The sequence below is a fragment of the Girardinichthys multiradiatus genome, chromosome 1, assembly GCF_021462225.1.
Source record: "Girardinichthys multiradiatus isolate DD_20200921_A chromosome 1, DD_fGirMul_XY1, whole genome shotgun sequence".
Classification (NCBI taxonomy): domain Eukaryota; kingdom Metazoa; phylum Chordata; class Actinopteri; order Cyprinodontiformes; family Goodeidae; genus Girardinichthys; species Girardinichthys multiradiatus.
Genome location: NC_061794.1, coordinates 14170276 through 14194787, shown reverse-complemented (window position 1 = coordinate 14194787; position 24512 = coordinate 14170276). Strand labels below are relative to the sequence as shown.

General features: G+C 40.1%; 1 protein-coding gene across 7 annotated transcripts; it reads left to right on the top strand.

The window, feature by feature from the left end:
* Positions 1 to 684: 684 nt before the first annotated feature.
* Positions 685 to 24078, top strand: nadka (NAD kinase a). Of its 7 annotated transcripts, none has more exons than XM_047345473.1 (13): positions 733 to 829; positions 1333 to 1527; positions 2072 to 2245; positions 5876 to 5959; positions 14718 to 14847; positions 14953 to 15061; positions 15149 to 15234; positions 15338 to 15440; positions 15542 to 15684; positions 16019 to 16118; positions 20184 to 20341; positions 22352 to 22434; positions 22813 to 24078. In XM_047345473.1, the coding sequence occupies exons 3-13, from the start codon at positions 2097 to 2099 to the stop codon at positions 22958 to 22960; spliced, it is 1293 nt and encodes a 430-aa protein (XP_047201429.1). In that variant the 5' UTR covers positions 733 to 829; positions 1333 to 1527; positions 2072 to 2096; the 3' UTR covers positions 22961 to 24078. The 7 variants fall into 7 exon arrangements, with proteins under 7 accessions (XP_047202928.1, XP_047202170.1, XP_047201429.1 ...); XM_047344656.1 differs by having other exon boundaries at positions 738 to 834; XM_047348588.1 differs by having other exon boundaries at positions 744 to 829; positions 1333 to 1400.
* Positions 24079 to 24512: the final 434 nt, after the last annotated feature.

Below are 24512 nucleotides of genomic sequence, written 5' to 3'. Positions count from 1 at the left end.
AACGTAAACTGTTACCAAAATAGCACTGGTGAACTCTCTGGGTAAATAATATGGACGAAAACTTACTGCCAACAGTTCAATATCTGGACTGCAGAGATGACACTTCACAGTTACAGTCCTGGATTACACCATATGTTGTTCACAAGTACTGCCAGTCCACCTCCTTTACATTTGCCGCTCCTCTTTAAATCTCTGTCTGCTCGTATGGTTAAAAAGTCCGGCAGAGAGACGCTGGAGTCGGGGATATGATCCTGCAGCCATGTCTCAGTAAAACACATAATACTGCATGCCCGGTACTCTGGCTGGGTCCTTTGTAGGGCTTGGAGTTCATCCAACTTGTTTCCCAACCATCTCACATTGCCTATCATAATCGACGGAAGAGATGGTTTGAACTTCCTCCTTCTCTCTCTTCTCTTAGCTCCTGCTCTGCATCCACGGCGTCTCCTTTTCAACTCATCAGGGATTTGGGGTTGTAGATGAAGTATTATTTGAGCTTTTGAGATATTAATCAGCTGCTCCCGGTTGTAAGAAACAACCCTGCTGCCGTGGCAATGCATCATAACAAATGTCCAAAAATAGAAAGTATTAGGAAAAATCCTCCAAGCTGCACAGCATCTGACACCGGAGAGGACAGTTGTCCAAAACAAAAAAAAACAAAAAATCAACTGTATCCACCACAAGAGGAATAGTTCCCAAAAAAGAATAAATCAGAATCAACAGTAACAGAGCTACTCCAACCTGCTGCCACCTTGAGCGGCGGAATTCATCCATTTTTAAATAAGGCAGTAATCATACCTGGGTGTGGCCAGTGAAACTGAACTTGAAAAATGTAAGGTAATGTAAACTAAAATTAAACTAAAACAGTTAATTTTTGATAGTTATATATTTTTGTACCTATTGATTTTTTTTCTTGTTTAAAACATATTGATGAGGTCCTGAAGTACTTAGTAAGAACTTACAATGAGAAAACAACATATTTTCTCATTCTGCTATTTTCTGCTTTATTATATAATTTCTTACCACGTTATCTTACTTTTTTCTTTCCTTTCTCTACTTTGTTTCTTTGTTTACTTCTTATTTAGTATCATGACTAAGATTGTCAGTATATTTATTATAGAACTTTAAAAATTTAACATTTGGTAAAAAATTAGTTTGTTCTGTTTCAACTTTTTGCAATTTTTTTTGTCCTTCCTCGCATGAGTACGATTATTTTCCTGTTGCCTGGTGTTTAAACGTTTTTTAAATATATATATATATATATATATATATATATATATATATATATATATATATATTGTTTTTGTTTTTTTTTAACTTTTTAATCTGGGCAAGGCGAAGAACGTGCTATTTGACGTCATCAGTTTGAGAGCTCCTGATTGGCCAGTCCGTATCAGGAAGAGGTGAGCTGAGTGTTGACAGCTCTCCAGTTAACGAAGATGGTTAAACGCTATTATATAAGGCAGTAATCCTCCGACAGTTTCCTGAGCTTCGACCGAGTCATCCTGCTGTAAGGTTTTCTACGGAAAGGTAAAGTTAGATGTCAGAAACACCGTCAGGCTGTTTTTAACATGACTAGCCGGCAGCTTAGCTTGCTAACTGACTAGTTAACTGCTTCATCGGAAACATTCTGGTTCCTTCACAATTTCTTAACCGTCGATGAATCACTCTTTGCTGCACACGCTGAATTTTTAGACTGTCTTTAATTCATAGTTTGGTAAGAAAGCTTGCCCGGCTACCAACAGTAATAATGAGCTTTATGCTTGTGCTAAAGCTTACATAATTGTGAAATATTGGCCTGCTAACTAACAGCAACAAGGCAAAAAACACTGAACAGGTTCCACTTTTCACCTGAAACTGCTCATAGTTTTTATCAAAGGTAAATTCTGACTGGACATTTCAACAGCTATACTATAGAAATACAGTTGTGTAAGTTTATATTTCCTCACTGAGGAGTCCTGCAGTAACTCTACAGTCCCAAACCAGTTGGTTCCTCCCATATATAAGAGATTTCACAGGACCTCATTGTTTTTTAAGCATTTATACACAAGGCTCATCAGTGTTGTCCTGTCAGTTTACTTGAAGCCTGGTTATCAGAGATGGACGGTGGATCGGAGGTGCAACTGGAGGCCCCCAGCTTCTGCTGCTCCACCTGTGAAGGAGGACCAATTCCAGGACGCCGATCTTCTCAACGCTTCAAGGCCCGCAGCCTGAGCACCTCCTCAGCCACTACCTACTGGGAACACAGGTCAGTATAAATCATGTGCCCATTGGGGGTATCCCAGGTCTCAAATATCGAGACCATGGACCCCTTTTCCAGACTCTATTTGTCTTAAGCTCTTTTTAGTGTAAGTAAAACATTTGTCAAGCTCAAGAACACTTTCAATTGGGAATGGTTGGAAAGAAACAACAGAAATCAAGATTTCAGTATTGATTTCCTGCTAAATATCATGGCATCTGCCTCAAAGAAAAACTAATATTGTTATAATCCAAAACACATCTCCAAGACTGATAAGGAAGCAGCCGAAATGATCAGCATTTCCAACACAGACTTGTACAGATGTGAGGTGCTTTGCAAAAGTATTCACCCCACTAGGCAGTTTACATGTTTTGAAATGGAATTAAAATGTATTGTTTGAGAGATTATACAGTTTCATTTACAGAACATGTCTACAACATTGAAGATGTATTATTTTTTTATTTTGAAGCAAACAACAAATAGAACAAAAAACCAGAAAATGTCAGTGTGCATAACTGTTCACCCCCCCGTAAAGTCTTTATAGAGCCACCTTTTGTGGATGGTTTTTGCTTGTGAACAGCGATCTTTAAATCTAACCACAGGTTCTTCATTGGATTGAGGTCTGGACTTTGACTAGGCCATTCCAACACATTTAAATGTTTCCCCTTAAACCACTGAACTGTTGCTTTAGCAGTATGCTCTGGACCTTTGTCCTGCTGGAAGGTGAACCCCCATCCCAGTCTCAAACCATAGGCAAACTGACAGAGGTTTTGCTCAAGCATATCCCTGTACTTCCCTTGACTCAGACCAGTTTCCATGTTCCTGCTGCTGAAAAGCATCCCCACAGCATGATGCTGCCACCACCTTGCTTCACTGTGGGGATGGTGTTCTTCGGGTGATGGGGTGTGTGCTACAGATAGCTTCTTCTTGGTAGCCATAACGTTCAATTCAGTTCAAATTCAATTGAATTCAGTGTTATCTGACCAGAGCACCTTCCTCCATACATTTAGGATGTCACCCACGTGCCTTTTGGTAAACTCAAAACATGCCTTTTTATTTTTAACACTAAGTAATGGTTATTTTCTGGCCACTTTCCTCCATAAAGCCAGCTGAATGGAGTGTGTGGCTTATTGTGCTCCTATGGACAGATACTCCAGTCTCTGCTGTGGAACAATGCAACTCCTTCACGGTTACCTTTGGTCTCTGTGCTGCCTCGCTGAATAACGCCCTCCTTGCCTGGTCGGTGAGTTTCGGTGGGCGTCCCTCTCCTGGCAGGTTTTGTTGTGTTACCCTGAGCTTTCTATTTGAAGATGATGGACTTGATGGTGCTCCAGGGAAACGAGAAAGATTTGCATTTTCTTTTTTTTTTTTATAATCCTCCCTTGACTTGTACTTCTCAACATCTTCATTCTCCCATACTTAGTTCAGACTGCATGTGCTGCCACTATAGTGGCATCACCTGAAGGTCATGCTGGCCGAATGCAGCATGTATAAGTTCTGCAAGTTGTGAACAAGCATGAAAACCAATTGAATGAAAAAATGCGATCTGTGATAAAAACAGATATGCTTCAGCTTTCACCATCTACAGCATCGTCCATCATAACTCAGGAGGTCGAGCCCGAATGCAACTGGAATCCTTCAGAATCTAAGTGTGTCGAGACCTGCTCTTCTGCCAATATGTACTAAGGCCAGCTGATCAGATTGTTTTTTCTTCATCACTCAGACTAAAAACAACACACCACTAAATAGTATCATTCATAACACTCAGTTTTATAAATGTTTTACTTCTAGACATCTTATCAGTGTTTTTTGCGTGATTTTGAGGTTTGGTAATTGTTACTGTTTTCCCAGCAGGATTCCTGCCAATATGGGCTTTTTCAACCAGAGCTGTGGGTGATTTATACAATATATAAACAGAATAATGTGAGCTGACTGTACTAAACACCAAAACTGATTGGATGTCCATAATCAACAAAAGGAGAAGAGACAACCTTCAAGAAAAAGGGCTGTAGGATCCAGTATCCTCACTGTAACCATAGCAACAAACATCAAAAAACAGAGAAATAAAAAAAACAAACCTGAATTGAATAATAAAACATGAAACACAGGCAAAAATCCCCAACGAGCAGCAGGATAAGGAGGCCTGGAGTGAAGGCTGAGCCAAGCCTCCTGATACCCTCCCTATTTGTCCCTGTAATCAAATTTGACCTGGTTCATCTGAGGAAGAGGGGGGAAAAAAACAAGAAAACATGACACAAGATCACCAGCAGAGGGAGGGCTCATAACACAAACAGGTCTTATGTGAGCCCAGTTGATTACTACATGCATTGAGATTGGTCTCGTTGCCATGCTGCAACAACGATACCGGTGATGTTTCAGAACAGCTTCTGTTTTTCATGGGTTGCGTTAGAAATGTTGCTGAAACAACCTTGGAACATCATCTGTTGCACAAACGCAGACCCTTGAGAAATCAGCCTGTGTGGGTACGGATCCTGCAGCCTTCTCTGAAACAGCTTCATGGAGGCAGAACCTTTTAAGACAGGATGTGTTTGTTCCCCGCTGATTTGGTGCTAGTATCTGTGCGTGTGATGAGGAAGTCACTAAAACATCTCCAAGATGTTTAAACGGACTCCTACAAAGGCCTCATGGTGGAGTCTTTTGTCTCCTCTTTTCTACCCACACAGGTTTGTTGGGAAACATATCTTTTTACTGTTTTTGAGTGTCAGAAATCCCCTTCTTCTTCTTCTTCTTATGTCAGACCTTTTATTTTTCCCCGCAACATGTGATTTTTAAAGCCCCTTTTTCCTCAAGTGGTGGCAGCAGTTACAAAACAAGCCGGCAGACGCATCAGAGCCATCTTGTGTTTTAAAGTCCGTTTGTCATCCTGTGGGATCCTTGTTTCTGGCCTCTGGCCAAATTATAAAAACATTCAAAATAAATTATTGCTCTGATTATACATTCATTTATTTCATTGATCTTGATAATGTAGAGCAGTAAACGATGGGGTTGAACTCTGTGAGTCAGACTGAGAGGATTTGTTGGCTTAGTAAAGTGATGCAGCATGAAGGCAGCATGACCCATGATACAATTAGACAATCTTAACAAAGCTTAACACAAACAGACTGTTTTTCTACTGCTAAGAAAGCTGCTCCTTAACAAACCACAGCTTTAAAAAAAGAAAACAGGTGTGTTTTTGTTCTTGATATATTGACGTATGTTGTTGTACTGCAGCTTTGAGAGATAAAGGTGTTTGATTTTAAGTTCTATACAATAAATTACTGCCCATTTGACTCAGTAAAAGCAGCAAATTCACTGTTGCTCACTACAGAGGCCTAAAGGTTTATTGTTGCAGAGTAACTGCAGAAATCACAGCTGAAAGTGGACAAAAAAAGTGAGGTTCATAAATGTGAGCAATGAAACACACACATTTCATTGCACACTCTGCTCTTGTCCAAAAATGTGGGATGTCCTTGTTCCAGATGCCAGCTCTTATTATCCTGTTATTATCAAAGATGGGATGTTTTGAAATGGTTGATAAAATCCATAGCTTAGAAAACAAAAACAAAACAAATGCACTTTTGATTTTATTTGATAGGCGTTTTGTTTTTTTAAACCTGGTTGCTTGTTCGTCTCTTCCAGGAGAACTCAGTCGCTTCATGGACCAAGTCCTGTCACTACATTTGGACCGAAGGCATGCATGCTCCAGAACCCACATGCTGTGATGTAAGTTGGACGAAAACTTTTTTTTTTTTTTCCTCTTCATTAGTAACTAGCGTAACGGGGAATAGGCAATGTGATGCAGGCAGCTGACAACATGGCCTCTGGTTGCATAAATCCTCCACCTTTACCACATGAATAATTTAGTGGGAGTGTAAAAAGAGGACCTCTGATAGAGCTTTGGTTTAACCATGTGACACCTATTATGTTTAAGACAGATCCTGTACTTCTCCCTGAAAGACCAGGCATTAAAGCAGTTTAGTAGTAAAGTTAGCAATAGTCTATAGCGGCAGTATAAGTTTGAGAATCACTGGGTTGCGCTTTAGGGAAAGAAAAACAAATAATTTATGAACTGGGAAAGGCTTGGGAACAGCAGTGGCCTGAGGAAGCTGGATTCTTCCAGATTTATGTGGCAGACATATTAGTTGCTACCTGTGTCAAAAGGCACAGTGTCTCTTCAAAATAAAAGCACGTCTTGTTTAATTCATTCAGATATTTTGATAGCAGCAGGTCGTAACCCACTCCTATTGTTCTCTAAATGTACTTATATTTGTGAGCAGGTAAAGATGGTATATTATATTAATATTCAACATAATGCACAACAGTTCACATTAGTTTCTTTGCCTGTTGAATGACATGTTCTGAATTGAAAGAACCATTACATGTCTATTAGTTAATTTAAGAACAAAACTACATGATTTGAATTCATGACGTACAGCAAAGATTAGACGATATTCATCAGATGAACGAGAGTTAAAAAGGACCAGAAAAAATTAAAACAGTGAAATGGTGACCAATAAAGGTTGTAAGATCACCTTTAATATTATTTATGTGAAGAAAATGTTTTATCTTTATTTTGTTTTTATGCATGCACTTCATTTGTCATTGAAATATTTTAACTGACACCATGTGTCGAGTGATTTATTTAACTCTAATTACCCAGCCAAGCATTCTTGTTCAGCAAGATACTGTTGTATTGGCAGGATAAAACACAGCAGCCTGAATAATGCTTGCTCACATTCATGCCTTCAATCAGCAGTAAAACTAACAAGCTTGATTTTTGACTCAGTACCTGCAGATGAACCTGCGTTCTGCACACAGAGACACATTTTTGCCTTTTTTTAAGATTACATTAAAACTGCTTAAAGATGTGCAAAAAAATCTGTAAATCTAAAAAAAAACAAATCAACCAGCAAGTCTGTCTTCATACTGTAGAATATTTGATCCACTTAAGTTTTTAACTTAAAGCTGCATAGCTGGATATCGCAGAAACCTCCAGAACACCATGAACCAATTAACCCCAAGGCCCCAAGGCACAAATATGCAAGCAATGTCAAAATAAAGAAACGATTATTTTCTTTACTCTGCACAACTACAGCCCACACTGCTGCACATTACTCATTTGTTACTAAAAGGGGCATTCAAGTAAGTCTATTTCTGGACATTTAGTCTAAGAGCAAACGAATGCATCTGTCACACATTTCTGGAATATTTCTGCTAAAGTTTGTTTTCTAGAAGCTGCTAACCTCCTGATTCTTTCACTGAAATGTCTCCACATCCTCTTGCGTAACTTTTGAAGCAAGTGTGAACCAAAAATGATAGGTTTCCCCCTATAAGGCTCTGCATTTATGTTTGCAATGTTTAGTCCTTCATGCAATGAAGCAGGGCTGAATGAAAACCTAAACTGATAATGCTTGTTTGCTAATTGTTCAGTTTAAGGTTTGTTCTTTAAAATGCACAATCACAAGCTTGGTGCTCTCTGGGCTTAGCTTGGTTACACCAGGAGCTAATCTGGTGTAAACCGAAGGCTCGGTACTGTTAAGGACCAAACTTCCTTGGAAACCCATCCAGCACGTCTGCTGCTGTCAGATCGGCCCATAGGATCAGTTAGCTGACTGACATGTAAGTGAACCAGAGGTTGAACATGCAGATATAGACATATCTCTATGTGCCTGTTGCAGAACATGTACTTAGGTCACTGTTTGGGGAAAAAAAGAATAAAAAAAAAAAGTTAGATGTTAATCGATCGGACCTGATGGGTCCTAATTTGATGTCAAGTGTGCATGCAGATTTTGGTGTGCATATCACAGGAGTTCTTCCTCTACATTAGTATTTTGGCCACTTTAGTGGGAATGTGCATTCTTCCTCAAAATCTAAACAGTTTTGCACCAAATGGCTCATCATACACTGGTCATCGGATCATGGCATAAGGCAGGATGCACTGTCTGCAGGAGGTCAGACCCAAAAGCAAAATTGTGTCACTGTGACATAACTGACCTGAACTCTTTATGGAAGTAGATGAAAAAAAGATTCTTAGGTATGTGATGCATTTCATGCATTCAGGCTGTTGCATTCAGGCCGTCTGCAATTCTTGCACGATTTCCGAGGTTTTAGCAATTAAAAAGGTGCATGGATCAGAATTTCATAGCAGATTTCTAGTCTCTGGTTTTTGGAACGTTTGGACCTGCCAATGCTAATTTTAGCTGGTTCTGATTTCTCTTTAAGAAATATAAAGATATAAAAACGGCATTAAAAACTAACTTTTCTAGCCCTCCTGCTGTGAGAGATCATTAAATATTTAAATAAGAAGCAGAGGCAACGTTCCACTGTGAATGAATCAGCAGTCGTTGTAAAACGCCATTATAAAACAAAGAAGAACAGTTTCTTTAACCAATAACTGGTCAGGGTAAATCAAGTCAAGAAATGACAGTCCCTGTAGTCATTTGCTACCTTTGCTGTATTCCAGACACAATGGCATGAACCAACCCAGTAAACATCTCCTGTTTTAATTATGTAATGCAAATACCAGCCCAGTTATCGTCCCAAACTGAGCTTCGCAGATCTTTAGTTGTTGTTGGCATATCGTTTTAAGCCCTGTTATTGTTATGAAAGACTCATGACGTTTTTTAGCTAAAGCCCAGACTTATCTTTGACATACTGACACCCTCCATCACGTAAGTGTCACCCTCTGTTTCCCGTTCGCTCTGTTTGGAGGATTAACAACCTTAAAGCTGCTCGACAGGTTAAAAGTAGTAAAGCCAAGTTATCTTGGTCTCAAACAACGACTGGGTGGAAACAGTTTTGGGAAAGACCAGTTGGGACAATTCACGTTGGAAAAGGTGACTAGACAAGGAAGACAAAAGTTAAGTGTTTGCAGTGAAGACTTCTAGCTGGAAGGATGTCATGTTGAGTGAGGCTGTGCTACAGGCCAAGTTAGATGATTACAGCCTGGTTTTTCGTTAATACTGGAGTGAGCGTCCACATTTGGGAACCTTTTGTTTCTTGTATAAATCACACCCACATCCATTTTTTGTACCATAGTTTTAAATTGAACTAGTTTTTAATTGATGAATTGTGCAGATCATTTTGTATACTCCCATCGTTGACCTCCACACCTTTCCACTTGATTCTTTTCCGTCTTAAACGTGTCGTAAGTAGTTTAGTCAGATGAGATGCTCCGCTTAATTGAAAGATAATCAGACTTACAGTTATCTATCTGACAGGGCGCTTCAGTTTTATCTATTTATGTAGCATTAAATAACAACATAAAACAAAATGGACAACAACTAAATAACTCATGCAGAATGATTTGAACTACGGAAATTGAGAAACATTTTCATTTACAAACACAAACAACATGAAAGTACTGAAGAGAGATGGAATCCTGTCGCATCCGACCATTAAGACGTAAAATTAAGTTGTTTCAAATAATAAAAGTAATGTAACCCGAAGTCAGTTCTATTAACCCTGGATGAAATGAAATGATAATCCCTAAAGATGGAAGAGGCTCTAAAAACTGACTCTATGACTAAATAAACAAAATAAATGTAATCAGCTGAAATGTAGGACGAATTAGCTGACTAAAAGAAGAGATGGACTCTAACAGATGCTTCGTGGTCATGCAGTAGGTAAGCTAATTACTGCATGATGTCATGTTGAGTTTTACCTGTGGTATCATGGATTTTAAAGACTTTATCTCAAGAAAAGGGGATAAATAAACCTTAACTCTTCATTTTGAGACCATCAGGTGGTGAACTGTGTTCAAATGGATTCATTCTGTTTTTATCTGTGTGAACTGAACTTTGACGTGGTTCCTGTAAAGCCAGGGCCTGGTCTCCAGAACCTTGAGATGAAAGACACAACAGCTCACCAAACAGTTGTTTAAAAGTCTTTCATATCAATGCGCTGGATATAATCTCTTTGTTTGGACGGTATATGGAACACCGCCCATAACATCCACTGCAGAGTTGTATTTCTTCACAGAACAGCTGGTTGCGTCAAGTGATGCAGAAAAGTGAAAAGGTAACATTCCAATATGGTAGGAGGGAAGGGAAGGGGAGGAAGGGAAGGAAGGAAAGGAAGGAAGGAAGGGTACAGATAAAAATTAAATTTCTGCGTTTGTCACAAGCATTTAGATTCAGCCCTGTTTACTCTGAAACCCCTAAATAAGTAATAACTAATTCCTTTCAGAGGGTAACTAATTAGTAAGTACAGTTCATCAATGTGTAATATATTCCGCATAAATCCAGCTGTTTGGTGAATGCCTCAGAGATTTGTTGGAGAACATCATTGAGCAAACAACATCTTGAAGACCAAGGAACACAGCAGACAGGTCATGGAGAAGTTTAAAGCAGCGATGAGTTATAAAAGATATTTGTAAGTTTTAAACATCTCGGGACACTGTTCAGTCCATCATATGAAAGTAGAGAGAGTATGGCAGAACAGCAAACCTACTAGATTTGGCCATCCACTTAATCAGAGAAGCAGCAAAGAGGCATGTGGTAACTGGAAGAGGTGCAGAGCACCAAAGCTCAAGTGGAAGAACCAGAAGACAGGACTATAATTAGTCTTTCACTGGTATGTAAGGATTGCAAACAGAAAGCCATAGAGAAGACACAGCAAACAAGTGGGCAAAGGGGTTCCGGGTCGACGGGATCAAATCAGAACTTTTTGCCCTACATGCAAAACATGCTGCATACACCATCCCCACGGTGAAAAATGGTGGTGGCAGTATCATGCTGTGGGATGCAGTCAGATGGGTTATAATTACTCTTGAGAGGCGTTGGATTTGAGATGCATTTATTCCAAATAAGGCATCCATCTGTCGTTGTGGTGCATGCTCATTTACTGGTTGATGCAACTTGCCTTATTATGGCCTGGGTGCCTAGATAGACGCACATCACCCTCTGAACTGTTTTTGTTGTGTGTTGTGCTTTTCTCTCATTTTATTTAAGATGATTAAAAAAAAACCTGTAATAGTAAAAATTGACATTATCATCATTTAAATGAAGCCATATCAGCTTGTATTCATCAGGTCACCTAAAATTTGGTTGAGTATCAAGTTGAGTATAAAGACACTGAATGATGTAATTCAGGTGAAAATACCTTGGCGTTGAAGTAAATGTGCCTTTGTTAACAGCAGCCGAGGTAGTGTTGTTTAGTGAGTCACACCTGTCCAACAAGTAAGGTCTTTCACTCTAGTAGGCGGGGTCAGCTTAGCTGTGTGGGCGGGGCCTAACAGGCCTTAAGAGGAGGGAGCTTTACCTCAGGAGCACAACGCAGCGAGGTTTTAGTGCTAAGTCCAGTCTGAGACAATTATAGCCACAGCAAGTGCAGCTCTTAGTATTTTTCTGCTGATCCCCGGGGGGCCTGACCACAGCTTCTCAGACAGCCACTGACTGAGTTTTCTTGCACATAGGATTTTTTTTTGGTGTAGCAGTAGAGGTAGTTGTTAGAGGCAGGATGCGCTGTTGTGACAGAGCCTCGTTTTCCATCTGAGTCCACCTGAAGCAACGTCTTCCTACTTACAGCCATGAAGTATAGCCAGTGTGTAGCAGAGGAGACACAGGGGAGCCACAGCGAGAACAAAGTCTGGAAATGGTGAGAGGAATTCAGTTTTCCTTCAAAAGGAGAGCTGTTAGATGGGTCAAATATACCCAAGCCAATATAATATTAAACTGAGACAGCATCATAGCTTTAAATGTTCAATTTGCCAGGAACAATGTGTTACAAATTGTCTTTAACACCACTGGGAAAACAGATTCCTAGAAGCTGAAATTGACAGAGTGTAAGGCTGCAGCGATGAATGCAGGTAGTTGTTGTTAAGAGGGTGTGTGTGTGTGTGTGTGTGTTATCACAGGCTGGCTGTTTGGACAGAGCCGATGGCTGGCTGAAAGGGGAAGGTCAGGGTGTGGACACTTTGAGGTGATCTGAGGAAGAACTGTTCATGAATAGATCAGAGGGTCACCGCTGGATTGCTTTGTTTCCTCTGGTTTACAGGGAAGCAAATCTGCTCAGTTTTAGCTGTGTGCGTTCATACATTGATATTTCTCTACATTTGGTTAGTTCCTGTTAAAAACAACCCCGGCTCGGGCATTTTACAAGTCGGGATGTTGTGTGTTTGATGTCATTACATTAAGGAGTTTAAGAAAATGTCTTTATCTTGCTACTTCCAGTTGTAGTCACACATTTAGGGCTTAGAGGTTGAAAGTGAAATAAAAAATATGCTTTTCTCCTCTGAAATGAGATGTTCTCTCGTCAGTTTTGCCATCATTTTTATCAGTACCCAAAACGGCTTGTATTTCCAGTTTGTTAATCCAGCGTTGTGGCTCACTGATCAGTAGGTATTTACACAGAAAACAAAAATATCTTGCTTTATCTAATCACTTTCCTGTTAGCAGAAAAACAACTGTTTCTACAGCTGGTAAATAATATATTGATCATTACATATAATGAAGTTTTTTGTAACATGTATTTATTGTTTTTATTTTGTTTTAAACCATAGATTCAACCAAAAATAGAGCAGAAACACCTGCTAAAACACCTGCCTAATGTTTAGGATATTATAAATGTTTAATGATTTTGCTCTTTATAGAGTATAACAACTTGATATTAGTCTTTTAATGTTTGAAATAAAAAGAAAAGCAGATTTTAGCTAGTAAATGAGCCCGTTAGCAGCGTTTTGTAGTGGGTTGGAAGGGCAGCGCAGGGTGACTGTGCTGCATACAGCCAGTCCAGCACTTTCTTTGCCATCCCCTTAAATCATATGAACATGGAAATTTAGCGGATGTGAAACGTAAATTTTTTTAAGTCTAGATATGTTTACCTGAACCATTTCTGCTTGTTTTATACTTCTGTAAAATATAAAACCTTCTGTTCACCTCCATGGACTCTGAATGTGTGGTTTCTGTGATCAGACACTAAGAGCACAGTCGATTTAAAGATGTCATCATTGCTTAATAAACACACAGACGGGCTATTATATTAAGGATAAAGACAGTGTGCTGTACCGTAGCTAATAAAGCTAACCAACCGAACCAGAATCCGGGTTTGATAATCATAGATACAGATGCCCCTTGGCTGTTTCCATTTTTTCATTTGATTTGGAGTGTTTTCAGACAGCACAAGATTGGTTTGTCAATTTTTATGTAATTATTTTTCCAAGAATGAGCTCCTATAACCCGATTTCTCATACAAACTAAATTTTCTCTCTGTAGAAAGTCTCTCCTGGTTCGTTGCTTTGTTTGTTGGGAACATTTGGATATCCCACAGTCACCTTTTTGGGTTGAGAAGAAGCGAAGCGATGCAGGACAACAAAGCTAAACTTTGTCTCTAAGTGGATAGATGCAAGTCAGCCCAGGTTATTATGAATAGGGTGGAGCTTTAGTTGGTAACATCTTTTACATTAGCTCTCAGTCTCTTGGCTGCCATGTTATTTATTTTTTTTAGCTCTTCCTACCCACCTGCAAACGGTGGAGGGTGTGTACTTTATGTACATTTGTTTTCTACTTAATGGCTCAACCTTCCTATGTGTGGAATCCTCTAAATCGTCAGACTCGAGATATAAACCACTTCTACGAACACAAAACACAGTTAAAACTACAAGCAGTTGAATCAGAAAGTGGTCAGACTCCACAGAAGCTTGCACACACACAAGCAGCATCTGCAGACAGCATGGACCTCACAGTTTTATCACAATCCACCCAGGATTTAGCAAACCAGCAGCAAAAGAAGACCAGAATTATCACTCACGAATGAAAAACATAATCTAAAAACTTTCTTGCCTTCATAATTTCCTCTTCTAAAATAATCCGGCGTCTCGTTATTTTTATTGGGTAACTACATCTCCCAGTGTGCTCTTCAAGCGGAAGTAGTACATTTCCTGCTTCATGTTCCGTAGAACTTGTTGATTCGACGAAAGGATAACTCTGCGTCACAGGTCTTCGTCTTTTTACAGCTGGTGATTGGTGGGACTGACGTCAATCAGGTTGGTGTAGTCTGATTCTATTGGCTCTACGGATTAAAAGGAGGAGTCGTCTGTGCATTTCGGACCAACCAAACTCGACTTAATGCTCTGCGTAAAGCTGCCCGTCAGTGAATTTGAATGCCGTTGGAGCAGTTTCTCCGTGTTTTATTAAAAATAGGTAATTTAAAAAAACAAATATGTTAAAACGAACTATCTTGGACATGTAAAAAAAAAAAAAAAAAGTTAAAGTTTTGCAAGTAAAATAATTTTTTTAGTAAATAGTGCCATTGTCGCTGGAACAATAGCAGCTACTGTGACACTGGTGATGGTATCTCCTAAGTGTTATCTTTCATTTGAACAAAGATAATTTATTTAGAGTTTGTAATTTCTGAGAAAACCTCAAATAAATTTGGGCCTGTTATTTCGAGCACAAACTTCATGAAATCCCCTTGGGGCTTAAGAGATTCTAAGAGAGTTGAATGTGTTTAAGTCTCCTAAAGTTTAGTTTTATCCCTTCAGGCATATTCAGGATCCAGCCAGCCAGAGACTGACGTGGAACAAGCCTCCAAAAAGTGTCCTTGTGATCAAGAAGGTTAGAGATGCCAGTCTGCTCCAGCCTTTCAAGGAGCTTTGTGTGTTCCTCACAGAGGTACGTCCACTTCCACACAACCTTTCTTGATCACGTTGTTTTCATGCAGCTTTTACAGCGTTCCCTTCACCTGCGCATCATCTGTCTTATTGTGTGTTGCTGAAGGTGAAGAACCTGATTGTTTATGTGGAGAAGAAAGTTCTAGATGATCCAGCCATTTCAGACGACGAAGCCTTCGCCACCATCACTAAGAAATTTTGCACTTTCAGTGAAGGTACTGATTCAGCTCATGCTAATGCGATTCTATGCACATTCTTCACGTTAATACAAGTCATATTAAATAACGCTTTCTATCCGTCAGATCTGGACGATATCTCCAATCGTGTGGACTTCATCATCTGTCTCGGTGGAGATGGCACCTTACTCTACGCCTCTTCACTTTTCCAGGTATTAGCCCAGGAATTACCACTGCTCCTTAGAATAATAAAAACAGTTCTTATATTTCCTGATGCTATGTAATCCCCCTAATACCTTTTGATTCCCTTTTTAGGAGAGCGTTCCCCCTGTTGTGGCCTTCCACCTGGGCTCTCTGGGCTTTCTGACACCTTTCAAGTTTGATACCTATCAGTCTCAGGTCACCCAGATCATCGAAGGTAGTGAATGTTCCATGACCTGCCTGTCAGCATGCAGAATGCATTCTTAGTCTGTAGAGAGCGCGTCGGGTGTCACGCATTTATGCATATCTGTGCCGTAGGAAACGCCGCCATTGTTCTGAGAATGCGCCTTCAAGTGCAAGTGCTCAAAGAGAACTGGGAGAAGAATGGCATGGTGGACGAGAAGGGCATGATCCTGACCAGCAAGGACACGGGACGCAGCCACAAACCCATGCAGAATCAGGTACTTACTGATGTGTTTGACGTGATCTGTGTGCTACTTGTGTTGTTCTCCAAAAAATGGATAGTCGCCTAACTTCCCTCCAACCAGCACTTTAATTAGGCCAAAACGGCTTGTGGATTTGTCATCACCACTTAACCCTGCCTGTTGGGTTTGTACATGTTGTTGATCAACACTGAGAGCAACGTGTGACTTCAGTAAGAAGAAACTCTAGCTGCATATTTTAGGATTACGCTCAGTATTTGTAACATGATCCCGAGACAGGAGGTCATATCCCGTTAGCCGTGCACATGGAGAGGATTTTTCCAGAGTTCACTCCTCTGTCTGTGTGTTTCAGGTTCTTAATGAGGTGGTGGTGGACAGAGGACCCTCCTCCTATCTCTCCAATGTGGACCTCTTCTTGGATGGACACCTCATCACCACAGTGCAGGGAGACGGTGAGTGGACAGATCAACCCTTAAACAAGTCCAGACTCTAACACATAAATAATAAAGCTTTGAACTATTTAGTCTTTGATTGTAGCTAAATATTTAAATTCAATCCAGTTTTATTTATATAGTGCCAATTCACAACACATGTCGTCTCAAGGCACTTCACTAAAGTCAGGTCCATACATTCCAATTAATCCTAACCATTGAACGGTGCAGTCAGAGTTAGTTATTTATTCAAATTGGATAAAACGTTTTTCTATCTAAGAAAACCCAGCAGATTGCAGCATTCACTCCTCCCAGATGAGCATGTAGAGACAGTGGACGGTCACTGGTGTTGACTTTGCAGCAATCCTTCATACTGAGCATGCATATAGCAACAGTGGAGAGGAAAAACTCCCTTTTAACAGGAAGAAACCTCCTGCAGAACCAGGCTCAGTGTGAGCGGCCATCTGCCACAACCGACTGGGGGTTTGAGAGAACAAAGCAGAGACACAAAGAGAACAAAGAAGCACTGATCCAGGAATACTTTATATGGGAAGGAAAAGTAAATGTTAGTGGAGCTACAGGGGTTGGACAATGAAACTGAAACACCTGGTTTTAGACCACAATCATTTATTAGTATGGTGTAGGGCCTCCTTTTGTGGCCAATACAGCATCAATTCATCTTGGGAATGACATATACAAGTCCTGCACAGTGGTCAGAGGGATTTTAAGCCATTCTTCTTGCAGGATAGTGTCCAGGTCACTACGTGATACTGGTGGAGGAAAACATTTCCTGACTCGCTCCTCCAAAACACCCCAAAGTGCCTCAATAATATTTAGATCTGGTGACTGTGCAGGCCATGGGAGATGTTCAACTTCACTTTCATGTTCATCAAACCAATCTTTCACCAGTCTTGCTGTGTGTATTGGTGCATTGTCATCCTGATACACGGCACCACCTTTAGGATACAATGATTGAACCATTGGATGCACATGGTCCTCAAGAATGATTCGGTAGTCCTTGGCAGTGACGCGCCCATCTAGCACAAGTATTGGGCCAAGGGAATGCCATGATATGGCAGCCCAAACCATCACTGATCCACCCCCATGCTTCACTGTGGGCATGCAACAGTCTGGGTGGTACGCTTCTTTGGGGCTTCTCCACACCGTAACTCTCCCAGATGTGGGGGAAAACAGTAAAGGTAGACTCATCAGAGAACAATACATGTTTCACATTGTCCACAGCCCAAGATTTGCGCTCCTTGCACCATTGAAACCGATGTTTGGCATTGGCATGAGTGACCAAAGGTTTGGCTATAGCAGCCCGGCCGTGTATATTGACCCTGTGGAGCTCCCGACCGACAGTTCTGGTGGAAACAGGAGAGTTGAGGTGAACATTTAATTGCCGTGATTTGGGCAGCCGTGGTTTTATGTTTTTTGGATACAATCCGGGTTAGCACCCGCACATCCCTTTCAGACAGCTTCCTCTTGCGTCCACAGTTAATCCTGTTGGATGTGGTTCGTCCTTCTTGGTGGTATGCTGACATTACCTTGGATACCGTGGCTCTTGATACATCACAAAGACTTGCTGTCTTGGTCACAGATGCACCAGCAAGACGTGCACCAACAATTTGTCCTCTTTTGAACTCTGGTATGTCACCCGTAATGTTGTGTGTATTTCAATATTTTGAGCAAAACTGTGCTCTTACCCTGCTAATTGAACCTTCACACTCTGCTCTTACTGGTGCAATGTGCAATCAATGAAGACTGGCTACCAGGCTGGTCCAATTTAGCCATGAAACCTCCCACACTAAAATGACAGGTGTTTCAGTTTCATTGTCCACCCCCTGTAGCTCCTTTAGTCGTTTCACCTAGAAAGAAAGAACAGATAAACTCTAAGCCAGTTTTCAAGGAGGTAAAAAATAAGGATGATAGCTCAGGATAGCCTAAGCCCCTCTAACTATAAGCTTTATCAAAAAGGAAAGTTTTAAGCCTAGCCTTAAAAGTAGACAGGGTGTCTGCCTTTCGGACCAAAACCGGGAGCTGGTTCCGCAGGAGAGGAGCCTGATAACTAAAGGATCTGCCTCCCATTCTACTTCTAGAGACTCTAGGAACCACCAGTAAACCTGCAGTCTGAGAACAAAGTGTTCTGTTAGGAACGTATGGAACAATCAGATCTCTGATGTATGATGGAGCTAGATCATTAAGGGCTTTATATGTGAGGAGGAGAATTTTAAATTCTATTCTGGATTTAACAGGGAGTCAATGAAGGGAAGCTAAAATAGGAGAAATATGATCTCTCTGTTTAATTTTCATCAGAACTCTTGCTGCAGCATTTTGAATCAGCTGAAGGCTTTTAACTGCATTTTGTGGACATCCTGATAGTAAAGAGTTATAATAGTCCAGCCTTGAAGTAACAAATGCATGGACTAGTTTTTCAGCGTCACTCCTAGATAGGATATTTCTAATTTTGGCAATGTTCCGGAGGTGAAAGAAGGAAATCCTAGAAACCTGTTTAATATGGGATTTAAATGACATGTCCTGGTCAAAAATAACACCAAGGTTTTTTTACTTTATTATCAGAGGTCAATTTAATGCCATCCAGGTTAAGTGATTGACTAAGCAGTTTCCTTTTTAAAGACTCCGGTCCAAAGATGACAACTTCTGTCTTGTCTGAATTTAGAAGCAAAAAATTTAAAGTCATCCAAGTTTTTATATCTTTAAGACATGCTTGTAGTCTATCTAAATGGTTGGGCTCATCAGGATTTATGGATAAGTAAAGCTGAGTATCATCAGCATAACAGTGAAAATGTATCCCATGCTGCCTGATAATTTGACCTATTGGAAGCATATATATAGTAAAGAGAATTGGCCCAAGTACTGAGCCCTGTGGTACTCCACAATTAACCCTGGAGTTTAAAGATGATTTATCATTTACATGAACAAACTGGAATCTGTCAGACAGATAAGATTTAAACCAGCCTAGCGCTGTTCCCCTGATCCCTACAGCATATTCCAGCCTTTTTAAGAGAATATTATGGTCGACTGTATCAAATGCAGCACTGAGATCTAACAGAACCAGTACAGACACAAGTCCATTATCTGAGGCCATAAGAATATCATTTGTGACTTTCAGCAGAGCTGTTTCAGTGCTATGATGAGCTCTGAAACCTGACTGAAACTCTTCAAACAGGTCATTGCTGTATAAATGCTCACACATTTGATTAGCAACTATTTTCTCAAGAATTTTAGATAAGAATGGAAGATTGGATATAGGTCTGTAATTTTTCAAGTCATCTCGATCAAGCAAAGGTTTCTTAAGAAAAGGTTTAATTACAGCTAACTTAAAAGCCTGTGGTACATATCCATTTACTAAAGATAGATTAATCATATCTAAAATTGGGCTGGTAATCAGAGGGAACACTTCCTTAAATAATTTGGTTGGGATTGGGTCTAACATACAAGTTGAAGGTTTAGATGAAGCTAATATTTCTGATAACTCAGGAAGCCCCACAGGATTAAAACAGTCCAAACACAAATCAGGTTCTGCAGCAACCTGCTGGTTTTACAACAACGCGGAGCCGGGCCTCCGATTCCGACACCTCGCCTCCAAAGCTACAAAAATGCTACATTTATTACACGTCCCATTATCACTAAAGGAGGTAGAGAAGTAACTGAACATCTGACACAGAGAGCAGGAGAGAGGAGGAGACTCAGAGAGAGAAACAGCAGAACGGGGAGCCATGGTGGAGCTAAAGCTAACGCTAAGCTAGCCATCCCCTTACCACTACTAGAAAAACCGTGTAAAACACGGAGAGTCCCCAAACGTTAAAAGTAGCAACATAAAGTATGTGTTTTAACGTGCTTATGTATTATAACAAGTAAGAGATATCACAGTAGAGAGAAATCAGATCAAATGAGAGCCTTCACACACCAAACAATTCACCAAGTACAACAGCGAAAACAGGAAGTGACAAATATGCCTTATCGACCACAGCACTCCTAGTGCTAATGAGCCACATCTGTACATTGTGTACTCGAGTTTCTCTGAAACACTTTCATGTCTGTGTGTGTGTTTGTGGACCTCAGGTTTGATCGTTTCCACGCCGACCGGCAGCACAGCGTACGCAGTGGCAGCCGGAGCCTCCATGATCCACCCCAATGTCCCGGCCATTATGATCACCCCCATCTGCCCCCATTCTCTCTCCTTCAGGCCGATCGTTGTTCCCGCCGGAGTGGAGCTCAAGGTACGTACTTAGCAGGACCTTCTCTATGTTTTAGCTGGAAGGATAATTGTTCTCTTTTCAAACAAATACAGGATGAAGTTTTGTTTTGTTTTTTATTCTGGGGAAAAATGCATTATGTAAGAGGTTGAAATTTTTGTTTAGTTCTGTTTTTTTTTTTTTTTTAAAGAGCAGTTTTTTTCACTGCGGGAATATTTCTTTTGTCAAAATATAGTGTCAAACAAAAAAGAGAAGGACAGCAACTGGTAAACCTTTTAGCTGGAAATGGATGCAGGGGATTTCAGTGTTTATACAAGTGGGCCGAATACCTTCTAAAATAGAAAGTACCTTGCAAAATGATTGATACTCCTAACCTTTTCCCATATTTTATCATATTACAACCACAGGTTTTTATTTATTTTATTTGGATTTTTATGTGATGCACAAAACAGTCAGTGTGAAGTGGAGGAAAAACGATACATGGTTTTAAAAAGTTTTAGCAATTCAAACTCTAAAATGTGTTAAATTTTACATTATTTGTTCAGCCCCTTTTACTCGGATGGCGGTAAATAAAATCTAGTGCTTCCAGTTCTCTTCTAAAGGGTAGTATTTAATGTTTAAGGCGTTTACACCTAAACTGACAAGCAAGGAGAGAATTAATCAGAGTAGCAGCCAAGAGTTACAGGGTAACTCTGGAGGAGCTGCAGAGATCCACAACTCGGCTTGTAGAATCGGTGAGCCGGACAGTTGTTTGGGGTGCAGTCCACAAAGCTGTGGCAAGAAGAAGTTTTGATTGCAGTTTGCCACAAGCCATGTAGAAGGAACAGCATGTGGAAGAAGGTGCTCTGGTCTGATGAGACTTAAATGTTGTGTTTTGGTTTAGTGCAGTGGTTCCCAAACTTTTTTCTCCTGGGCCCCACTTTGATTTATAAGGAAATGTTGCTGCCCCCTGCCCAGCACACATCGACCCTCCAACCAGACACACACGTATTTTGTTTTCAAACTCTATTGCAATTTATTTCACAACTCAGTAAACTGTAGTAAATTACAGGTTGCAATAAAATAAACTACAGAGTCATTTAAGTAACAAAACAACAAACCACCTTTTACAGTGTAAACATTTCAAATGTAATTTTTTACAGCATAACAATATTCAACATTGCTATTAACCCGTTTTTCAAAACTGTGTAAAATGGGTCTAAAACATGAACAACTCCCTAAGTGGAAAAATAAGGTTTCTTGTGAAAACAACATCTTTCATCTTTATATCTTTTTAGTGACTGGTGTGAGCCTGCTTGTTGCTGCAGATCTTCTCAAATCTGGGTTGCAATTGTGAGACTGCCACTCTAAGTTCGTTTTCAACGTCCAGCTTTGATCTGTATTTTGTCTTGATTGAGGCCACTGCAGAAAAACCTGTCTCACAAAGGTAGGATGTGGCAAAAGGGAGAAGTACGGCCAGGGCTCTCTTACCTAGCAGTGTATAATCTTTCTCCACTCCAATCCAAAATGCAGCCAGTCCCAGTGTAGCCGCATTGTTGAATTAGATGTGACATCAATGAACTGTTCCTCCTCTGATGTGCTGAAGTTTGTAGGTAGTTTTGCACTGAAAGGATCATGGATCCAGTCATATTCTTTGGAATCCTGCACCAGGAAATATCTCAGGAGAAGTTTCTGAAGGGCAGAGATGTGTGCTTGCATGCATGAGATCACTGTGTTCTGCAGCTTGTTGTCTTCAATGAATTATTTCAAGATATGATTTGTCATATTTTCTAACCTTTGGCTTGGAAGGAAGTTGTTTTGGAAGCAATGGCGCTGATCCCCCCCCCCTAGGGGGCACGCCCCTCACTTTGGGAACCTCTGGTTTAGTGCATGGCGCTAAGTGTGATGGAAATCTAACACTGTTTACATTGGGTTTTTTTTAATCTAGTTTCTGGTTTTTAAACTTGACAAGTTTTTGTTGTAAACCAATGCTGAGTTGCACCCATCTTTCTTCAAAGTGGTTCTAGCATGTTCTCCTTTCTTATCATTTCTCAGATAAATCTGTCCCCTGATGCCAGGAACACAGCCTGGGTGTCGTTCGATGGAAGGAAGAGACAGGAGATCTGCCACGGAGACAGGTTGGTCCACAGGCCAAGCAGCAGCTAAATAAATGGTGTTTGAGTGTAGATGAATCAGAATTGTTGAGGGGATAAGTTAGCTCTGAGCAGCTGCCTCAACACTCAGGCTTTGTTACATAAACCTGTTTAATTGGCTCGAAACCCTTGAGTGACATTCAATCCCTCAATTTATGTAACTTATCCAGATATAATGACCTTTCTGGTTGTTGTAAAGAGCTGCGAGGGTCATTCAATAAAATGCTCAGTGTTTCTCAACAGGGTTATTCTTCCTCACATCAGCAAAGCCTTCTTTGTTCTTTTACTGAAAATACCTGGTCTCTCATTTCCTTGTTCTGCTCTCAGTTAAACAAACCCTTTTTTCTTTGATCCTTATTCCAGTATCACAATCATTACTTCCTGCTTTCCCGTTCCCTCCATCTGCTTCCGGGACCCGGTGACTGACTGGTTTGAGAGCCTGGCCACATGTTTACACTGGAATGTAAGGAAGAAGCAGAACTGCCTCAGCTCGGAGGACGAGGAGTTCTGAGGGCCGCTCCATTTTCTTCTTTTCTTTTTTATCAACACAAATTGCAGTTGTTTTGGACAAATAATCAAAAATAAAGCAACACTTGGGTTGGTGTTGAAACCAAAAGGTCAGGAATGGAAGGTAGGTGTCATAATGCTGCCGTTGGGTCTCATCAGGTTTGTGCTAAAGCTATTTCCACATTCACACAAACCAAACTACACTTTACTCGAAAAAAAATCCAACTGCAGTTTGGGATCTTAAATGTTGCTTGAGCTGAATCCAAGGGCCCAAGTGTGCAGAACGTGCCTTAGACTTAAGCACTGATATCATCAGCATAAAGTGATATTTTGATGTTACCAGATTTGCTTTTTTCACATAATATTTGCCATGTTTGTCTTTCCTGTCTGAAGTGAACACAGATGTTTATTGAATCAAAGGAGGCACACAGAAACATTTCTTCAGATGTTCCAAGCATCTTCTTAACATCTGGTTTTTAAAGGTTTCCTTTAGGCAACCGGCAAACATTTTAAAACTCATGTTTTTTTAGACCGATGTCTGTGGCCTGTGTGTGAATATTGAGGAATTGTTACAAACTTGTTGCATTTATTACAGTGGAGTCTACATGTATACTTTAGGATTAACTACATTACAGGTCTGTCCAGACCCGCCGTCCAGATGTTGGTTTTAAATCAACTCAACAGATCACCCTTAAAGTTAACAATCATTCCTCTTAACCCTGTATATAAATGTAACTCTAATATGCTGTGTTTTTGAATGTTTATCCACAGGTTTACAATGTATTATTACTGAAAATAATTCTATTTGCTACTTTTATACAGCCATGAGTTTGTCACTTGTTATTTTTGTCGACGAGGAACAGCCTAGTTTTTAAAAACTTGTTAAACAGGAAAGAACCCACTAGAAATGCATTCCAGGGCAAAATAATTTGTCTGAATTTAATAGAAAAGATACTAGCTGGTTTGTCATCAGTGTTGGTCTGAATTGTTCTCCTTAAAGTACTTTTTACTTTTCTAACAGAGAGCCTGTAACTCTAAATTTTGTACCGGCAAGTTTGATAAATGTGTCCATAAAGGTATTTTTTTCATAACACTTTAATAAACAGAAAGTTGATGCAGAAACGGTTCTTTGTTTTTTTGACATGTATTACTCTTGGGGTCTGTCATTATCTGGTTGTGTATATAAATATTGAAGATTTCATTTATTTCAATAATTCCATTCAAAAAAGTGAAACTTGTTACGAATCGTTGTTTAAATTATTGTATTTCAACTGTTGATTTCTGTTCTGTTCATTTTGGTAATTACGGCTTACAGACAATGAAAACACAATATTAGAAAATGATTTAACATATTTGGTTTTTAATATAGAAACTGCAACCTACTGTGAAGTATGTCCATGTATATTATATGCATTCAACACTTGGTTGGGCTTTTTTATGAATTACAGCATCATGGAGATCAGCCTGTGGTTCTGTTGAGGTGTTAAAGAAGCCCAGTTTCTTTTATAGTTGCTTTCAGCTGGTCTGCATTGTTGGTTCTGGTGTCTCTCATTTCC

What these genes read in the sequence shown, in the direction of transcription:
- nadka (XM_047346972.1), top strand. Translation starts at nt 2,097, where the DNA reads ATGGACGGTGGATCGGAGGTGCAACTGGAGGCCCCCAGCTTCTGCTGC. An exon ending in TTTGTGTGTTCCTCACAGAG is followed by an intron (nt 14,848 to 14,952) that starts GTACGTCCACTT and finishes GTGTTGCTGAAG; the next exon opens with GTGAAGAACCTGATTGTTTA. An exon ending in GGTCACCCAGATCATCGAAG is followed by an intron (nt 15,441 to 15,541) that starts GTAGTGAATGTT and finishes TCTGTGCCGTAG; the next exon opens with GAAACGCCGCCATTGTTCTG.